Raw genomic sequence first — 20,229 nt, 5'->3', positions numbered from 1 at the left:
CTTCCCACATACTTTGGGCATGTGGCCAGGAGAGACTGATCCTTGGAGAAAGACATCATGCTTGGAAGGGTGGAGGGACAGTGTGGGAGAGGAAGACCCTGGATGAGGTGGATTGATAAAGTAGCTGGGGCAATGGGGGTTGGTGTGTCAGAATGAGTGAGACAAGCTCAGGACAGGGCCGGGTTCAGAGCTGCTGTACAGAGAGTCACTATGAATCGCAGGCAACTCTATGGCACATAACAGTCTGTAGTGAGGGACCTCTACAAATTATTGATTAGCAATGATGTTAGTTTGAAGACTAAGGTGTGCCTTATTCAGGCCCATGGTCTTTTCAGTCACATGCTATGCTCTGAGAGTGAGACAGTAAATAAAGATGACAGAAGAATTGATGTTTTTAAACTGAGGTACTGGTGAAGAGTACTATCTCATTGCCAGCCAGAAGAACAAACAAATATGCTTTGCAGAAGGTGCAGCCAGAGTGGTCCTTGGAGGCAAAGATGAATAAACTTGGCCTCCCATACTTTGGGTCCATCATGCTTGGGAAGGTGGTGTTGGCTGTTTAGTGCTGTTAAGTTGGAACGGACCCACAGCTGACCTTCCAGCAGGTTTTCAGAGGCAGTTAATTGCACAGGAGATTGCCCACCCTTCTCCCACAGAGCAGCTAGTGGATTTGAACTTAGTGCCTTTGGGATTGCAGTGCAGCTTCTTACCACCAGGCCACCAGAGCTCCCCCTTGAGAAGGTGGAGTGACAGAGAGATGAAGACCCTCAATGAGATGAGTTGATTGGTGGCCCAGTGACTACAGCAATGGGCCCAGGTGTGTCAGAGATTGTGAGGATGGCATAGGATTCAGAACTGTTGTACACAGGGTCGCTGTGAGTCACACTACACTCACCGACACCTAACAACAACAACAGCAACTAACAACAGTCCCTCACTTATTGACCTGCTTTTCCAGAATTCGGCTTTTCTTACATGTTTATCATACCAGATATACTGTAGAACCTTTTTGTGAGGTTAAAGTTATTTTGAGATTGTGACTGGACTTCTATTGTTTTGGGGAGAGTTGAGATTTTTGGAATTACAGAGTCATCCTGACCAAAAATGTATCTTATTTCAAGTTATTTTTTATGTTCCTTACAGAATGTCATCATTTTCTTTAGGTCTTACCAGTCTTTGAGAAGGTTAAGTTTTTTAAATTTAATGTTGTGAATATAAAGTTTCCTTAATAATATTGTCTATTATTTTAATAGCTTTGAAATGGTCTTTTTTGTGCTCATGTGCAAATCATATTTTCTTTCCTGCATTTATCCCTCTCTCTCTCTCTCCCCTTCTCTGACTGCATGGTATGTTTTGAAATCGTGACATGTGAGTCTTTGTTTTTCCTGTTTAAGTTTGCTTTCATGATGTGGGGCTTCGTCACAATTCATGTAGCGTTTCTGTGAAGGATGTTGGCACTTCGATAGGCATGGTGTTGCATCTCTGGCTTGCACTGGGGAGTATGAACATTTAGAACCTCTCTATTTCACTAGGATTTTATAATTTTAAAGTGTATCAGACTGTGTGGTTGTGGAAAAGGGATAGGATCATAGGATGCAGGAAGGCAGAAGTATTGATGAGAAAGAAGAGTAAGATTTAGAAGGTAAGAAAGTTAGACTTAAAGAGTGGAATGTTTGGGGGTTTTCAATGATGTCAAGACCCTGAATGTGGTCACCTAAAAGAGCAAGTTGACTTGAATTTTAGTACATCTGTGTTCCTACTTGTTTAGGTAACAGAATAAACAGGTTCATCCTAGAAAGGATGAAACCAGGCTCCTCCTTAGAGGCAAGGATTCCAAAGCTTCGTCTGACATACTTTGGACATGTTACAATGGGGGACCAATCCTTGGAGGGGGAGATCTCTCATGCTTAGAAGGGTGGAGGGACAGCACAAGAGAGGAAGACCGTCGATGAGATGGATTGACTCAGTGACTGGGATAACGGGTAGGTTTGTCAAGAAATGATAAGATTGGCTCAGGATAGAGCAGGGTTCAGAGCTGTGCTACATAGGGTCGCTATGAGTTGCAAGGACAGCACATAACAAATATTTCTTAACGTAACCTGTTAAAAAGTGATTGAGAGATACAAAAATGAAACAAGTACTAAGCAGAGTGTTTATTTCTTTAAAATTACTTAAAAAAGACTGTTTACAGAGATGTGGATTTACATAACTTGGTGACAACATTTTAAAAATGTACAGGCTATTTCATATTATTGCACTTACTCTTTAATAATATATAAGGCATTTCATTTTACATAAATAAAGATAATGTATACTATCATACAACACTTGTGGTGCCAATTAAATCAGCCATAAAATCACATGAGATGTGGATGAAAGAATGAAAACGAAACCAACCTATTTAAACCTTCACGTTATATTCTTGCAACTACGGTTTACATGTTAGAACACATATTTACCCTCATAGCTTATTGTGAATGACCAGTCAAACCAAAACACCAAATTTTAGTGGGACAAAACCATTAGTGTTCACTTCAGGAAGTGTGGGAGTTTATTAGACTAATCAGAATACTAGTCATGCCTTGAACACTGAAGACAAAGAAATAGCTTTCTGTTTAAGGTCAAGGACAGTTACAGCTTTTGCTTCACCCCTTAAATTTCATGTGCCAGCCGTTCTGGAAAGATCTAATTGAATTGGCTGATGGTTTTTAAAAGAGTTCCAGAAGGAAGAGGACTAGCCTGGTCCTATCCTCTGTACTCTGTGTGGATTAGAGACCTTCAGAAGAGAGGCCATTGCTCCACACTGCTCTAGAAGCTTCTATCTGCTCACACCACTGTGCATGTTTTAATAGGTAGGCACAGCTGTAGAAGTGTGGAGGTAAAGAACGGTTTTTCAGTGTTGACTTCAATACATCCTTTAGGCAAGAAAGCAGAAACTGACCCGAGACTTAAAAGAAACAAATCTAGCATGCACCTTGCACTGCACTGACTTCCTATAGTATCCTACCTGTTAACTGTAGTGGAAACGGAGAAGCTAAATGAACACATCTCTCTAACTAAGTCCGAGTATTGCATTCTCTTCGTGTTACCTAAATGAGAACCCTGGCTTAGAGAAGCGAGTGATTTCATGTGCTCCCGAAGAACGTCTCTGGGCGGACGCCATGGGCCCCTGCACTCAGTCCTTTGGGGTTGGCCATTGACAAGAGGCAACCTCCAGGAGCCAGGAGTACATGGCCTCTGAGTTCTCTAAACTGTGGGCTGAAGAAACCCTAACATAAAACCTTAGTGTCATTGTATGTGCGGGCATGACGAATGCACCCTCTCCCCGTGTCCCCCGGATGCCGTCGGTGAGCCTGGGCCTCCAGGGCCTGGTGAGGGCACTGTGTAGCAATTCTGACCCTGTTCTCCATCGTCCTTCATCTTGTTACTACATTTTGGTACCTGGAGCTGCTGAAGACTTGGAGCTTGTCAAAGGAAAGAAGGTGGAGTGAGTTAGGAGGGAAGAGTCGGTCTGTGCCGACTCCAGGCCTGTCGGATGGGCATGACTCTGTAAGGTCTGTGTTCTGGAAAGAGCCCTAGCCAGGACGTGCCATGGACGTGCCACGAGCCACACGAGTCACGGTTGACGGCTGCAGGAGAATGACATTGGCAAAAAGAGGACATTTCACAAAAACAAGTAAAAACAGCAAAAACTTCAGTCACTGCAGAACTGTGTCATTGCATCCAAGGCTGGATGAGATCCAGTTCCTAGAAACATGGCATTCCTAAAGTATGTTACAGAAGGAGTGGAAAGAAACAAAAACCACAACAAAAACCCATCCAGAACCAGAGCATCTGTGTTCATAAATCCACGGTCAAGGAACGGGCATTTGACTTACTTGGTGGGTGGTGTATAAAGCCCAGAAATGGCAAGGCAGGGACTGATAGGTCTGCCACCTCCTGGGTTGACCAGTGTCGGGTTTGCGCACTGACTGAGGACAAGGTGCTTTCAGACTCGGGGTTCTGCTCATTGTGAGCAGGGACATTCATGGGTGCTCAGGACGTAGTGCGATTGTCATTCTGGAAGACTTAGCTCATGGTCACCACGACCAGCAGTCTCCCACTGCACTGATACATTGCACATCACACTCACTAAAAAATAGTACTCTTTCTATTTGGCTTTTTTTCTTTCTCTCTCTCCTGAATAATCCCGTTATTCCCCACAGTTTGGTCATTAATTACTTTCCCTTTCAGGATAATGCATACAAATCTACAGCTTCTGCCCTTGCATTGAAGGTGCTTAAGAGCACTGTTACCTACTTACAAAACCATAGTAAATATAGTCCTCAGAGTTAGACATAAGGTGTCCTCAGCTCCCTAATCACCAGGATTGGGTCTGAGGGGAGAGGGACACAGCCGTCTAGTTAAATGTGTTACATGAAGAAGTGCAGATGACATCTTGCACCTCCATCAGCAAACATAAAAGGCGTGGGGCAGGCACTGGAGCCCAAATGACAATGACCCTTCCCGGCCGCGTGAGCCAGAACGAAGCCTCCAGAGCGTCACTTCTCAGCTCACAGGTGACTTTATGCACGAGGCACAGCGTGGACGGTGCCAGTTCTTGCCAACACCAATGTTTTGTGGTTGTTTCAGAAGCTTGTTGTTTAAAGAAGTCACTTTAATTTGCTGAAGGAAGAAGGGAACTGAGAAAGGTTTGAGGCCCCAGCGCTCGCTTCAGGAAGAGTTTCTGTGCTTTCTGATTACTAACTGCACAGGACCCTCCGGGACAGACTTCATGATATTCCAGGCGTCGAAGTGCATGAGCCCCACCAGGGGTTTGCCATTAATGGCAAGAATTTCGTCACCAGCTTCTATCGTCCCAGCTTGTTCAGCTGCACCTCCTGTGAATGAAGGAAAGCAGAAGGATTGATGACATGGGATTGTGGTGAGTAAGTAGCACATAGACCGTGGACTGCTGAGGGGCTCTGGTGACCTCGTGGGTAGGGTGGGCTGCAAACTCAAAGATAGATGGATGGTCTCCTTGCTTGGACTTACCGCCTCCAAAAACCCGCAGGAGGGGTCAGCAGTGAGTCGTTTATGACTCTTCGGTACACAACAACAATAACAACATCAGGGACTGCTGGAGAATGAAGAAATACAAGTGGAAGGCTTCTTTGAAGCCAAGATGTTAAGACTTCGGTTCATTTTGGACACGTCTCAGGAACAATCCATCACTAAAAAAGGGCATCACGTTTGGTAAAGTGGATTTTTAGCAAAACCAAAATTTTTCCTTAGGACGGATTGACCTAATTTGGGTGTAGTGATAGCAATCTGAATTTTTTTCATTAGGTCTTTGGATTTTTTTATGACCCTTTATATTCTGATATTGCGATATGTTGAGATTTTTAAAGTTCTTTCTGTTCTACCTACTGCTCAGTCTTTTCAGTTTTGAGTACTTCTCTCTTTTTTTTAGTTCTGGAAAGTTGAGCCCTGATCTCTAGAGACATTCCCCTTATCTCACTGTAGTGTTTTTTGGTGGTTGTTTTTTTTTTTTTTTTATTTTTAACTCCTCAGTATCTTTGTACTTCTATTTCTCTGTGTTAAAATTTCTGCAGTTCCTTCTGATCTATCTAAATTTTTTAATTATTAGTTTTAATGAAAGTTTACAGAGACTTTGGATTTCCATTCATTCATTGTTGCACTTTTCTCCCTGCCCACCCTTTCCCCCTAGTTCGCTCTTCTCTTTGAAAAGTAAAAGAAAAATTCTTTCACTGTTACACAATCCCTTCCCCCAAGTCCACTCCACTATGCTGCCTTCATTTTGCACTCCTGTTATGACAATAATACCTAATCAAATATCCGTTTTAAAAACAGTTCTCTCCCTCATCTGTGTCAATGCAGTGTACATAATTTACCCCCTCTTTCTCAGTCTCCCCCCAACCCCTTTGTCAGTCCTCTTTTATAACAGTGGCATTATGCAGTATTTGTCTTTTTATGACTGAGATATTTCACTCAGCATAATGTCCTCCAGGGTCTATCTCAGTTTTTATAAACTCTTTGCATATAAGTTGAGTCTATTTTTAAATTATCTTTGTTCATTTTTAATTTTTAAAAAATCTGCCTGTTCCTTTTGAATATTCTCGGTCTTACTTAGTAGCTAATATCTGTGTCTTTATTTTTAAACTGGTTTTGTGGCTCTTTCTCATGACAGTGGATTCTGCTACTGAGAGCTGAATTTCCCTACTTTATCAATTTTCCTGTGACTTTGCTTTCCTTATGCCATGTCGATAACATAATAACTGTGCAGCGCTTAGAATAAGAGTGACAAACTAAACGCTGCATCCCATGGAGAATGATCCTAGATTAAGAAAATGGTAAGCACGTTGGATTTCTAAATGGGCAGCGCTGGTGTCACACTGAAGGGTACACGGAAAGGGGTGATGGCTGACTGAGTGTTCTAGAACATTACCTTTGTACACCCTTTTAATGAACAGAGGCCCATCTCCAGACATGGAAGACTTCCCGCCATCCAGACTCAATCCCAGCCCGGCAGAGGTCTTCAGCACTTCTACACACAGGGCGTCCTGGGCAGCCATGCTTCTCCCTGCAGCAAAGGCATTGGCCGAAATGAGCACGACTGTCTGCTTCCCTTTCCCCCAGCTGCGTTAGCTCACATACCATGTGCCCCTTGGCTCCCTCCAGTCCAGTCTCCCCGCAGCACCCTTCCAAGAGCACCTGAGCTCAGCGTCCCTGCAGGGCTCCCGGATGACATGCTGCCCCGTGGCTGTGTCTTTATGACAGTGACTCTATGACCAACCAGCACAGACTCACTGGGGCAAAGGTGAGCATGACGGTGCCTGTGACTACGTTGTTGTTGTTGTTATGTGCCGTCGAGTCGCCTGCGACTCATAGCGACCCTATGTACAACAGCCCTAAACTCCGCTCTGTCTTGTGCCAATCGCACTGTCTCTGACACTCCCATCCCAATTATCCCAGTCACTGAATCAATCCACCTCATAGAGGGCCTTCCTCTCCTGCGCCGTCCCTCCACCCTCCCAAGCATGATGTCCCTCTCCAAGGACCGGTCTCTCCTCACTACATGTCCGAAGTAAGTTAGATGGAGCCTCAGAATCCTTGCCTCCAAGGAGCCACCCGGTTTAACACTCTCCAGGACAAATCTATTTGTTCTCCTAGCAGTCCATGGTATTCTCAATACTCTTCTCCAGCACCACAGCTCAAAGGCATCAGTTCTCCTTCTATCCTCCTTGGTTATTGTCCAACTCTCTGATGCATAACAGGTGATTGCTATATGTTATGCACCTGTGACTACGGTTTGTTTTAATTGTGGGAAGGGACAACAACAGAGGAAGACCGAGGGCCCCCTGACAACGTGAGACTAAAAGTGTTTCCTGTTTGTTCCGTGGACAGTAAAGCCACTACAAAAAAGCCCAGTGAAGCCAGCGGAACAGGAGGGGTTCTGCTCTTCTCTACTTAGAGACAAATATGGTGATGTTTCCTCTCACATACTTTGGGCGTGTTGTTAGGAGGGGCTGGTCCTTGGGAAAGAGTATCATAATCGGGAAGGTGGAGGGGCGGGCGGGGTAGGGAGGAAGCCCCTCAGGAGTCTTGACTCAGGATTGACACAGTAACTAACAATGAGCCCAAGTGTGTCAGAGATGATGAAGACGGCACAGGATCGGGCAGTGTTGAGCTGTATTCACAGGGTCACTGTGAGTTCTATTTGACGTGATGGCACCTAACAACAACAACAGTTCTTATCAGAAAGAGGGATTAAGGAGAGACAACAGGCCTGTCCACTTGAACATCCATCTACTCTATTCACTAGAGAGCTGACACTGAGTAGAGGGGACACCACAGTGGTCAGAAGGCCCTATCAGCCTGGGCTTCAGAAATAGAAGTAGGCCCATCAACAAACAAATGGGTAGGGAAGCTGTGGTATATTCACACAGTGGAATACTATGCAGCATTGAAAAACAAGGAACTCATGAAATACACAAAATGGGCGACTCTGGAGGACATTATGCTGAGTGAAATATCTCAGTCACAAAAGGACAACTATTGCATGGGGCCACTGTTCTAAAACAGGACTGACATCGGGGTTGGGGGAGACTGAGAAAGATGGGATAAATGATGTATACTGCATTGAAACAGATGAGGGAGAAAACTGTTTAAAAGGGGTATGTGATTAGGTATTTTTGTCATGACAGGAGTCCAGAATCAGGCTGCACAATGGAGTGGACCTGGAGGGGTGGGATTGTATAACAGTGAAAGAATTTTTTTACTTTTCAAAGAGAAGAGCGAACTGGGGAGGAAGGGATGGGCATGGAGAAAAGTACAATGAATGAATGGAAACCCTAAGTCTCTGTAAGCTTTCATTAAAATTAATTAAAAAAAAAAAAAGAAATAGAAGTAGGGCTTAGCCTTGGGGCTGTGAGTATGAAGGACACAGAGAAGACAGTTCCAACCTTCAAGGGATGCTACCAAGGCTTCAGCCTCTGTTTTTAAACAAAAAAAAACCCCCACAGTTCACATTTGCTATGCTCTCCTAAAACAGGAGAGAATGTAAGCATCTGCGTTTTCCAAGGATAAAGCTCAGCTCTGGAATTTCTCCCTCAACACTGACTCTCCCCATCACAAGGGTCACCTGCTTTGCTCACAGCTGCTTACTTCCTAACAGGGAACACGATTTTAATCCTTAAGACATTTAAAAAAAAATATTTTATTGATTGATTGATTGATTGTGCGTGTCCCATCAAATCAGATGACTGGTACGGGAGGAGATTGTCCCTCCTTCTCCAGCAGAGCATCTGGTGGTTTCAAACTGCATTATCTCTGGGATTGCAGTGCAGCTTCTTGCCACTAGGCCACCAGAGCTCCCCTAATCCTTAAGATATTTTAAGGTGGTAACTAGCACTCATTCTCAAACCCCAAGCATGTGACTTTAACTTATGGGACGTAGTTCTTGTGTGTAACCCTGCTATTTTAATACACATCGACACAACTGGCATTCACTTGGTTTAACGTCTCTGAAACAAACAGCTGTTTGCCTTCCTGTTCAGCTGCATCTCCTGTCTTACCAGTTCCAGGCTCCAAGGTGAGGCTCCTTCTGGACAGCATGCCCTTGCCATTGGCCGTGGGAGACTCCAGTCGCGGGGCGGCTCTGGGCTTCTTGATGACAATGAGGGCCTCTCTGTGCAGCTGTGCCTGGTGGAGAAGCTTCAGGACGTCCCTGTGGGCGAGGCTGGTCAGCGAAGTGCCATTGACTGCCAGGAGAATATCCCCTCGGTTCACGGTCCCTTCCTGAGAAGCTGCCCCCTGAGAAAACACCCTGTGGACCTGGGACATGGGGTGGGAGGGAAACAAAAGCCATTCATGACTGTCAGAGGGCTGCACATCCCTATTAAAGGAGCTTCTCAAGATAAAATGTCCAAATCCTAGAACACTTAGTATATTGAAAACACTGGGGCGTCGAATGGCAAAGGTCAGTGCCAGCATATGAACACACTTGTTACCCAACTTTTTGCTAGTGGCTAATACGTACTGTGTATGTTACCCAACTTTTTACTAGTGTCTTATGTGAACCAAGCTTCTCCAACGGTTCTTTCCACAGGTGTAATCAATCTGATTCCTATGCATACCATCAGGTGAAATCCATGTGTATAGCATGTGTTTACGTTTGTTATAAAAAGTATTTGCAATGAGTAAGTCGTTGATTGTGCAAAATTTAATCATTCTATCTCCAGCTTCATTTCTGTCACCTAGTCCATGTTTTTCAACGACTGATCCTTCTCTGTTCCCAACTTTTGCATTCCAGTCACCCATTATTATCAATGCATCTTGATTGCATGTTTGATAGATCTCTGACTGTAAAGCTTGGTAGAAATCTTCTATTTCCTCTTTTTTGGCTCTGGTTGTTGGTGCATATATCTGAATGATAGTGGTATTCACTGGCCTTCCTTGTATGTGTATGGATATTATCCTGTCACTCACAATATTGTATTTCAAGACATATCCATAAATTACTTTTTTAACTATGAAAGCAACTTCATTTTTCTTCACCTTTTCGTCTCCAGAGTAATATATCATATAATTGACTCAAAATGCCCCATGTCAGTCCCAGTGAATTAAGAGGCCTCTGAGAGATCCAAAATTTTCAGTTCCTGTTCATCTTGAGAAAGAACTAATTTTATAGGCAAACACAAGTATGGCCAAGCAGTAAGGAAATCAAAAGATTAATTGCTCTGGGAAAATCTGCTGTTAGGGACCTTTCCAGAGTGCTGAGAAGCAACGATATCAGTGTAGAGACTAAGGTGCACTGATTCAGGCCATGGTTTTCACAATTACTTGCTATTCATCAGAGAGCTGTGCAACAACTAAGGATGACAGAAAAAGAATCCATGCCTTTGAGTTGTGGTGCTGGACAAGAGTCTTGAATATACTATGGACTGCCCAGAAAATAGATAAGTCTGTCTTGGAGAGGGTGAAACCAAGTTTCTCTTTGGAGGCTAGGATTTTGAAGCTCTGTCTCACATACTAGGGCAGTGTGGCCTGGAGGGACTAGTCCTTGGAGAATGACATCATGCTTGGAAGGGTCGAGGGACAGTGCAGGAGAGGAAGACCCCAGAGGAGATGGATTGATACAGTCACTGGGGCAGTGGAATTAGGTGTGTCAGAGCTGGTGAGACTGGCTCAGGACAGGGCTGGATTTAGAGCTATTGTACACAGAGCCACTATGGGTCACAGGCAATTTGATGACAACAACAACAACAACAAGGCAGTGTGGTTGGGATCTAGGTCACTGAGCCCATCGATCACGTCAGCTGGGTGTTGACAATGCTGAGTTTCATCAATGGAAATACTACGTGCCACTTTTCCCTTTTTCTGGTTTTAGGGAAGAAAACCCTGCAGTCCTGGAAAGGCATGCTGTGAGCAGACCCTCAGGCTGTGGACACAGGGACGGTCACTTACCACGATCGACCTGGGCTCTGCGTCAGCACCTCCGGCCACGCTGAAACCCAGACTGGAACCTTCTTGTTTATTCAAGACTATGAAGTAAATGTCTTCTTTATTCTAGAGGAAAAAACAGGAAAAAAAATTATATTCCTTGACACTGAAGCACGTTCTCTCCTGTAGTGCCACCGTGCTTTTGGCACAGGACCCCCCTGGTTCCTCATACAGATGAGTGGGTGGTGCATCTCTCACAAATCTGGAGGGTCCGTCCTGAAACTCCGGGAGAAAAGGGACCGAGGACAGTTTACAACTCTCAAGACTTTGAGCCTTTGTAGGCAGCAGATTCCACCTTTGCAAATCAGAGCCCAGAAGACCATGAAAGCAATCAGCCTTTAACTCTGCCACTCAGCAAAGCTGGTGCCAACTACAGCAAAGAGATGACCGCTGACGGAGCAGGGGAAGGGACACGGAGGCCAGCAGCCGAGCTCCCTTGATTTCAGGTGCGACTCACAAACTGGCAGTTGTCAAGAATGAAGCACAAAGACGCAAGAATGAGTACTGCTCGACTCACAGTGGGACCGAAACATTCTTAACTGTGTCGTAGGACTAAGTAACAAAAGACTTCTGTGTCCCCAGTGTCACTCCAGAGTTGCCTCGGAAGAAACATCAGCTGTGCTCGCTACTCGGATTTTGACTCCTTCACCCACACACTAGCTATGAGTCGGCAATATGTGAACTTTCCGAATCGCTAGGTTTCACACGCAGTGATCTAGAACCCGTCAGGCCCATGCGTTCTCAAACACAGCAAGAGAAAAGGGAGCTAAGAGTAGCCCTGAGCAATGTGAGGAGAGACCGTGGAAACGGGCATGGACCCAGCTCAGCATCTTTCTGCTTCTCCCATTCTTACCTCTCTGAGAATGTCTTTCCCTCCTTGCTGTCTTTAACGATCTTTCCACCAGTATCTTTGCTAAACAACAAACCTAGCTCTGGACGGGAAAGCACATGATGCGTCTGTGCTGGAGAGGGAACCAAGTGTTCAGAACACGAAGGCGAGTCGTCCTGTTGCTAAGGAAGGCAGGACAGCTAACTCCAGATGACTGCCTTGGGGCTTTGTTTGGGGTTTTAAAAAATTTTTAATTTTAAGGAAAGAATATAGAGAACTTGGATTTCCATTCATTTATTGTTACACATTTTCCTCCCTGACCACCCCTTCCTCCCAGTTCTCTTTTTGCTTTGAAAAGAAAAAAAAAATTCTTTCATTGTTATACAGTCCACCTGCCCCCAATCAGCTTTACTATGCAGCTCTTATTCTGGACTCTTGTCATGCAAATAATACCTAATCATATATCCCTTTTAAACAGTTCTCTCCCTCATCTGTTTCAATGCTGTGGAAATTATTTATCCCCTCTTTTCTTAGTTTCCACCAAACCCGATGTCAGTCCTGTTTTAGAACGGTGGCACTATGCAGTATTTGTCCTTTTGTGACTGAGATATTTCATTCAGCAGAATGTCCTCCAGGGTCACCCATTTTGTATAATATTTCATGAGTTCCTTGTTTTTCAGTGCAGCATAGTATTCCATTGTGTGAATATACCACAGCCTCTCTAGCCATTCGTTTGTTGATGGGGACTTGGGTTGTTTCCAACTCTTTGCTGTTGCGCACAAAGCAGCAATAAAGAGGTGTGCATCCAAATGACTGTCTTCCTTTCCCAGGGCAGCTCTGGCAACACAGCACAGCCTGGGTGCTTCGAGTCCTCTTCACAGCAGACCGGAACCCCACCACATCCTGCGCCCTCCTCACAGGCTGGAGTCCGCTGCGGCAACCGCCGTGTCAGTCTGCCTTGCTGAAGGTCTTCCTCTTCTTATTCTGTCCCTCTCATAACTGGCGGCCTTCTGGACCTGGTCCCTCCTGACACATGCCCAGCGTACGTGAGACGAAATGCCACCATCCTTGCCTCGAGGGAACATTCTGGCTGCATTGCTTCCAAGTCAGCTTTGTTGGCTCTTCTGGCAGTAGTTCATCATTCACGAAGGCGTCTGATTCGGGCCTTGGTCTTTCCAATCACTTGCTGTGCATCTGAGAGCTAAACAATGAATAAGGGTGTCAAAAAAAAGAACTGGTGCCTTTGAACCGTGGTGTGGAGAAGAGCACTGAATATCCCATGGACAGCCAAGAGAATGAACAGATATGTCTCAGAGATGGTGCAGCTGGAGTGCCCTTTGGAGGCAAGAATGATGAGGCTTCACGGCGCATATTTGGGCATGCAGCTAGGAGGGGCTGTTCTTGGAGAGGGACATGATGCTGGAAAGGGTGGAGGGTCAGTGAAGGAGAGGAAGACCCTCAACCAGGTGGAAAGACACAATGACTGCTGCAGTGGGCTCTTGTGTGTCAGGCAGTGTGAGGATGGTGCAGGATAGAACAGGGTTCAGATCTTTTGTTCATAGGGTCGCAATGAGTTGTACTTGACTCCATGGCACCTAACAACAACAACAATGATGATTTTTGGGGCACGACCTGCCGTCTGTGTCCCTGCTGTCGTTAGCCCCAGATTATGCTGTTATGGCAGCATAACTCTTCACCTCTCCCTTCTACCTCTGTCTCTTCTATAGGACACACTCAGGTCGGATCAGAACCTACCCGATATGAGATACAATCCCATGTTGACTTAGTTTGGTAACAAGACACAACTTCCAAATGAGTCACATTCACAGGACTTAACATATATTTTGGGGACATACAAATTGAATCCATAGTATCAATTTTACCTTTTTGAAGAAGTTCATCTCGACCAAAGTTCCAACATACTGATGGAGTCCGTTTTGTTTCTATTAGAATGCCCATGGGATCTTTTCCATGCATGCTGCCCAGTGGACTATGAGTCATAGTGATCTAAGAACAGCTGATCTGAACCTTGCGCCATCCTGTACCGTTCTCAGGACCTCTGCCACGCGTTTACAAGTCCCACTGTTCCAGTCACCGGCCGATCCATCTTGAGAGTCCTCCTCTCTTTCTCTGACCCATGGTGATGTCTTTTTTCCAAGGCCTGGTCCCCCTGACCTGCCCAAAGTATGTGAACTGAGATTTCCTCCCCCTTGCCTCTAAGGAACACTCTGATTACACTTTCTTCAAGACAGATTTGTTTGTTCTTTCGGTAGTCCATGGGATATAGTAAAATTTAATAGACACTCTTCATGGAACTTCCTAAATAAAAAGGAGAAATTGCCTGAGAGATGATCTTCATGTAGTTTTCTAACAGGTTTGAAGCTGAAATCCAAAACCAAACCCTTTGCCATTGAATCGGTTCTGTCTCCGCCTCCCTCGGGCTTCTGAGGCTGTAAATCCCCCCCCCCATTATTATTATTAATTTTAATGGAAATTTACAGGTTTCCATTCATTCATTGTTGCACTTTTCTCCCTGCCCACCCCTCCCCCCAGTTCACTCTTCTCTTTGAAAAGTAAAAGAAAAATTCTTTCATTATTATACAATCCCTCCCTCCACGTCCACCTCACTATACAGCCTTCCTTCTGGACTCCTGTCATAACAATAATAATCATATATCCCTTTTAAACAGTTCTCTCCCTCATCTGTTTCAATGAACTATATATTATTTATCCCTCTTTTCTTAGTTTTCACCCAAATCTGATGTCAGTCCTGTTTTAGAAAGTGGCATTATGCAGTATTTGTCCTTTTGTGACTGAGATACTTCACTCAGCATAATGTTCTCCAGGGTCACCTAATTTGAATAATATTGCATGAGGTCCTTGTTTTTCAATGCAGTATAGTATTCCATTGTGTGAATACACCACAGCTTTTCTATCCATTCATTTGTTGATGGGCACTTGGGTTGTTTCCAGTTCTTTGCTATTGTGAACAAAGCCACGATAAACATGGGTGTGCATATATCTGCTTGGGTGGCAGTTATGGTTTCTTTGGGGTATATTACGGTAGTGGAATTGCTGGTTAAATGGTCTTAACAGGAGGAGTTGTCCCATCTTTCTCCCCAGGGAGCTAATGGTGGATTTGAACTGCTGACCTTTTGGTTTACGGTCTAACATGACATACTACCGACCACAAGAGCCTTTTGAAATATAGTTAACAGGTTGCCGCACAATTTTAAATTGATAACTGTGCTTAGAAAGACATTTTGCCGTCATTTGTGGCAACGTGTTAATTGCTTTCTTGGGGCAAAGACAGAGTACTTGAAAACGGATCTCTTCTGGATCCCAGGCATATTATTAACAAAATTTTAACCTATTAAAAAAATTTTCCCTCGTTGTGTTTGAGAATATGCTGCCCTGAGAAGCTTCCCATGCCGTCACAGAAGCCAGTTGGGCTCTTGGGAGGTCCTGCAGCCCCTACACAGCTGTGGGCAGACCAAAGGGGAGACCAGCAGAGCTGGATTTCTGCTCTTCCCTAAATGACACCTGGAAAAACACCAGAGGGCTCAGGAAAGTTTTGTGCTATTCCATTTTAGCACCTGTATGTCACACTCAGAGCAAGGCAGGAGACTTCTGGCACAAATGTAGTATCTTGGCTCACTGTTCATTCTGAAATCAACCGTAGACAATAACAAAATGAAAAAGAAGAGAGATGACACCCATTGCAATGAAAAAGGAGTGATCTTCCACAGCAATGCTTGCCTCACGTGATGATGGCTGAGTGAGAGAAGAGCCAGGCAGGGGGAGCGGAAGATCCCAGAACAATGCTGTCCTTGAAAACTACATCTGACAGCTCCAGTCCCCGAGATCGGTATCGTGGTTTTGTTTCCTGCAACACTATCTAACGTTTCTCTAGTTGATGGATTCTCTCCATGCCTACTCAGTCTGTACACTGAGCAAATTATTCAAGGAGTTGGACTCTGAAGAGGAATGTGGCATCAGGATTGGAGGGAGACTCATCAATAACCTGTGTTATGCAAATGACACAACCTTGCTTGTTGAACATGAGGAGACTTGAAGCACTTGCTGCAGAAGATCAAATATTGCAAACTTCAATATGGATTGCATCTCAATATCAAGGCAACAATCTTACTTGAATCCACAATCAATATAGTTGTTACCAGCAGCCAGCATATCAGAGACATATTACACTGGGGATGCCTGTGGCAAGGAACCTCTCCAACTTATTAAGGAGTAATGATGTTTGAGGACTAAGGTGCACCTGTTTCAGGTATGATCTTTTCAATCACTTGCTGTGCATCTGAGAGCTGGACAGTGAATAAGGAAGACAGAAGAATTGATGCCTTTGAGCTGTGGTGTTGGAGAAGAGCACTGAACATCCCATGCACTGCAAAAAGAACAGTGATGTCTTGGAGAAGTTGCAGCCAGAGTGTTTCTCAGAGGCGAGCATGGTAAAGCTTCTTCTCACACACTTTGGGCATGTTGCTAGGAGAGGCTGGCTAAGATAGAGTGACATGATGCTGGGAAGGGTGGAGGGAAAGCAAAAGAAAGGAAGACCCTCCCTCAAGCAGGTGGATTGACACAGTAATTGCAGCAATGGAGTTGAGAGTGTCAGGAAGTGCGAGGATGGACCCTCAAGCAGGTGGATTGACACAGTAATTGCAGCAATGGGCTTGAGTGTGTCAGGAAGTGGTTAGGTCTGTTGTTCATAGGTAGCTATGAATCATACTCAACTCAATGGCACCTAACAACAACATTCAATGTTTAAGAGCTCTGGCAGTGGTCAGACACAACCTTATGTTGCTTACCCAAAGGCCAAGGTTCTCCACTGACTCAAACCCACCAGTGGCTCTGCGGGGTAAAGATGGGCAGCTTTTCACTAAGGTTGACATCGTCAGAAACCCAGTGGAAAGTCACTGCGAGGCAGAGCGCAACTTGACAGCGGTTGAGTTTGAGTTTATGAAATGTTTGTAGCAAATCTCAGGGCATGAGGCCATCATTCTACCTGAACTTAGAATCGGAGGACGTCTTCCACGTGGGAAACGGTTACTTACATGTGTGAAATGGTTATTGTTGCCACAGCAACAACAGCTGAACAATGAGCAGAGACGAAAAGATACTCCTTTTTGCTAAATGTGGGAAATGGAGGGTGTTTCTCCAGCAGAGAGGTGGCACAGCCTAACACTGGAATTTCTGGAACAATGTTCCTAGAATACTCTAGTGTCCCAAACATGTTATCACCAAGGAAAAAGGGTTCTCATTTGCTCTTTTCTTAAACAGAAAATAAGCATTTATTAGCATTCAAAGCTATATGACAGCCCTGAGAAATTAATATTGTTCAGAGAAGGAAATTAGATGTGCACACATAGTTTATTTTGTTATTATATATTGTCACATCCAATTTATTTAAAGGCTTTATTTGAAGCCACCAGTCTCTCTCTCAGACGCCACAAGCTTCATTCAGATGCTCTTGAGACATTTCTGAGCAAGAACAGGGGTCAACAGGTGTAACTCTCCGATTTGACCAGCAGGTGGCGGCCGTGACCATGGTCACTCACCAGCCAGTGGCGATTCCCTGTTTCTCTTCCGAGGACCTTCTGCAGACAAAAGCCCAATGTAGAGGAGCGGGAAATGCAGAATTAAAACTGCAGATCCACACTAGGCAGGCACAGGAGCACTCAGAACAGGGCCTAACTTCAGAAGCAGGAGACTGGAACCAGTGAGTCGACAGGTTGAAAACTAGAATTCTAGATGTTTAGCAGCGTCTGGCTGAAAACCACTGTCCTGGGTCCTTGTGACTTGTCGGCACTTTTTTCTTTCTACAGCAAGAGGGAAACAGAGGCCAGCCAGCCACTGTTTTAGGAGCCGAGGCAGGTGTACTAGCACACATTTCCACCTGTCACTTGCCTCAGCTTCAGGGAGATCAGTAACACTTTTCTCCTTGTTTGGGGTTTTCTTTTAATTGTACTCTGAGAAATCTATACCTAGATCAAGAAGCTGTTATCAGAACACTGCAAGGGAACACGGCATCCTTTCTCTGTACCTATTCATCTGTATGCTGGACAAATAATTCCCGACACTGGACTCTATGAAGAGGTATTTGGCATTAGGATCAGAAGAAGACACATCAACAGTCTGCATTATGCAGATGACACAACTTTGCTTGCTGAAAGTGAGGGGGATATGAAGTGCTTGCTGCAGAACATCAAGGACTACTGCCTTCAATATGGATCATATCTCAACACCAAGAAAACAAAGGCTTTCAACACAGGACCAATAGTAAAGACTATGATGGATGGAGAAAGGACTGAAACGGTCAATAATTTCATCTTGCTTGGATCAACAATCAACATGCTTGGTACCAAGAGTGAGGAAACCAAGAGATATATTGCACTGGGCAAGTTCCCTGTCAGTGACCTCACCAAAATGATAAAGAGCAATGATGTCAATTTGAAGACTAAGGTGTGTGCGTTATTTCAGTCATGGTCTGCTCAATCACGTGCTATGTATCAGAGAGTTGGATGATAAGTAAGGATGACAGAAGAACATATGGCCTTGAGTTTTGCTCGAGAAGGATACAGAATACCCCACGGACTGCCAAAAGAACAAATAGATAAGTCATGGAAATAGAACAGACAGAGGAGTGCTCCTTGAATGCAAGGATGGTGAGGCTTCTCACACACTTCGTGTGTATTTCTAGGGGAGGCTATTCCTTGGAGAGGAACATCATGCTTGGAAAGGTGGAGGGACAGTGAAGGAGAGGAAGACCCTCAATCAGGTGAACTGACACAGCAACTGCAGCAATGGACTTGAGTGTGTCAGGAAGTGTAAGGATGGCACAGGCCAGGACAGGGTTCAGGTCTGTTGTTCATAGGATTGCTATGAGTCACATTTGACTCGATGATTTCAGCAACAACAATTATGATATATATATATATATATTCATGTGGTTGTTGTTAAGTGCCAGAGACCCTATGAACAAAAGACCTAAATACTTGTATAACATTCATCCTTTCTCCAAGTTCATAGAGTTTCCAGAAGCAAGCTGACTCAGTTACCACTCGCACCGATCCTGTGTACTACAGAATGAAAGCCCATCTGGCTTGTGCACGGTCTCCACGACCACCGCTGTGCAGGAGCCCATTGTCATAGACCCTGTCAGTCCTTCTTCCTTCTCACTGAACCTCTACTTGACAGCAAGCACGATGTCCTGCTGCTTGGACTCATCCTCCTGATAACATGTCTAAAGTACGTCAGATGAACTCCTGCTGTCTTCGGTTCTCTGCTGTATTCCTGCTATACTTCCAGAACAGATCTGTTCATTCTTCTGGCAGTCCTTGGGATTCACCAGAATTCAGAGGCACCCAGTCTTCCTCATTCCTTATTCTTTGTGCAGCTTTCACGTGCCTAGGAGGTGACTGATAATACCATGGTGTACTTTAGTTCTCTTCAAAATGATCTTCTCTCTTTGCAAAGCCACAGAAAGTCCATTGTCCCCTACCAAGCTCTGAGGATTCTTCTCCCATTTCTAACTCACTCCTCCACTGTAACTTCAGCTCAGCGGGTCTGGAACGGAATGCCTTGCTTCCTTGTAAACAGGCCCACTGCCCTGTGCTCCTGATCGGGCTCCGGGCAGCTCCAGTGAGCTTGTGGGAGACACACTGCAGACATCCTGAGCACCTCTTTTCACCTCTACATTTTGTGTTGCCATCTATGTCGATAAATTGTTTCTAAATTGGGTCCCTAGCCTTCATTTTCACTGGTGACAGCTCCCTTTAATTTTATCCAGACAACAGCAATAGCTGTTCCTTTAAAGAAAAAATTATTTTCTCTTTCCTTAATCTTGGGCCACTTTGGTCACCTTGTAGTTGTTGTTATGTGCCATCGAGTTGCCTGTGACTCAAATTGACCCTATATGTACAAAAACTCTGAACTCTGCCCTGTCCTAAGCCAGTCTCACTGACTCTGTCATACCAACTCCCATTCCCTCAGTTACTGTTTCAACCCATCTCATCTGGGGTCTTCCTCTTCTGCACTGTCCCTCCACCCTTCTAAGCATGATGTCCTTCTCCAAGGACCGGTCTCTCCTGGCCACATGCCCAAAATATGTGAGACGGAGCTTCAAAATACTTGCCTCTAAGGAGAAACTTGGTTTCACCCTCTCCAAGTTGGATCTGTTTGTTTCCTTAGCAGTCCATGGTATTTTCAATACTTTTCTTCAATACCACAACTCAAACGCATCAAGTCTTTTTTTTGTCATCCTTAGTCTAGCTCTCTGATGCATAGCAAGTAGTTGCAAAGACCATGGCCTGAATCAGGTGCACCTTAATCTCTAGACTGACATCATTGCTCTTTAGCACTTCAGAGAGGTCTCTGAC

The 20,229-nt window shown here is 44.7% G+C and overlaps 1 protein-coding gene across 1 annotated transcript in view; it reads right to left on the bottom strand.

Moving 5' to 3' along the window:
* Window positions 1-4,713: 4,713 nt before the first annotated feature.
* Window positions 4,714-20,229, bottom strand: part of PDZD2 (PDZ domain containing 2) — a 374,099-nt gene continuing 358,583 nt past the window's right edge. Inside the window, exons 21-24 of the mRNA XM_006896805.1 lie at window positions 10,969-11,070; window positions 9,078-9,336; window positions 6,449-6,583; window positions 4,714-4,880 (exon numbers count right to left, since the gene is read on the bottom strand). Coding sequence (XP_006896867.1) covers window positions 4,714-4,880; window positions 6,449-6,583; window positions 9,078-9,336; window positions 10,969-11,070 — 663 coding nt within the window. The remainder of the gene's footprint in view (window positions 4,881-6,448; window positions 6,584-9,077; window positions 9,337-10,968; window positions 11,071-20,229) is intronic.

This window comes from Elephantulus edwardii, unplaced genomic scaffold (assembly GCF_000299155.1).
Source record: "Elephantulus edwardii isolate Elephantulus edwardi_28Jun2011 unplaced genomic scaffold, EleEdw1.0 scaffold00191, whole genome shotgun sequence".
Taxonomy (NCBI): domain Eukaryota; kingdom Metazoa; phylum Chordata; class Mammalia; order Macroscelidea; family Macroscelididae; genus Elephantulus; species Elephantulus edwardii.
This window is presented reverse-complemented; position numbering and strand designations above follow the sequence as displayed.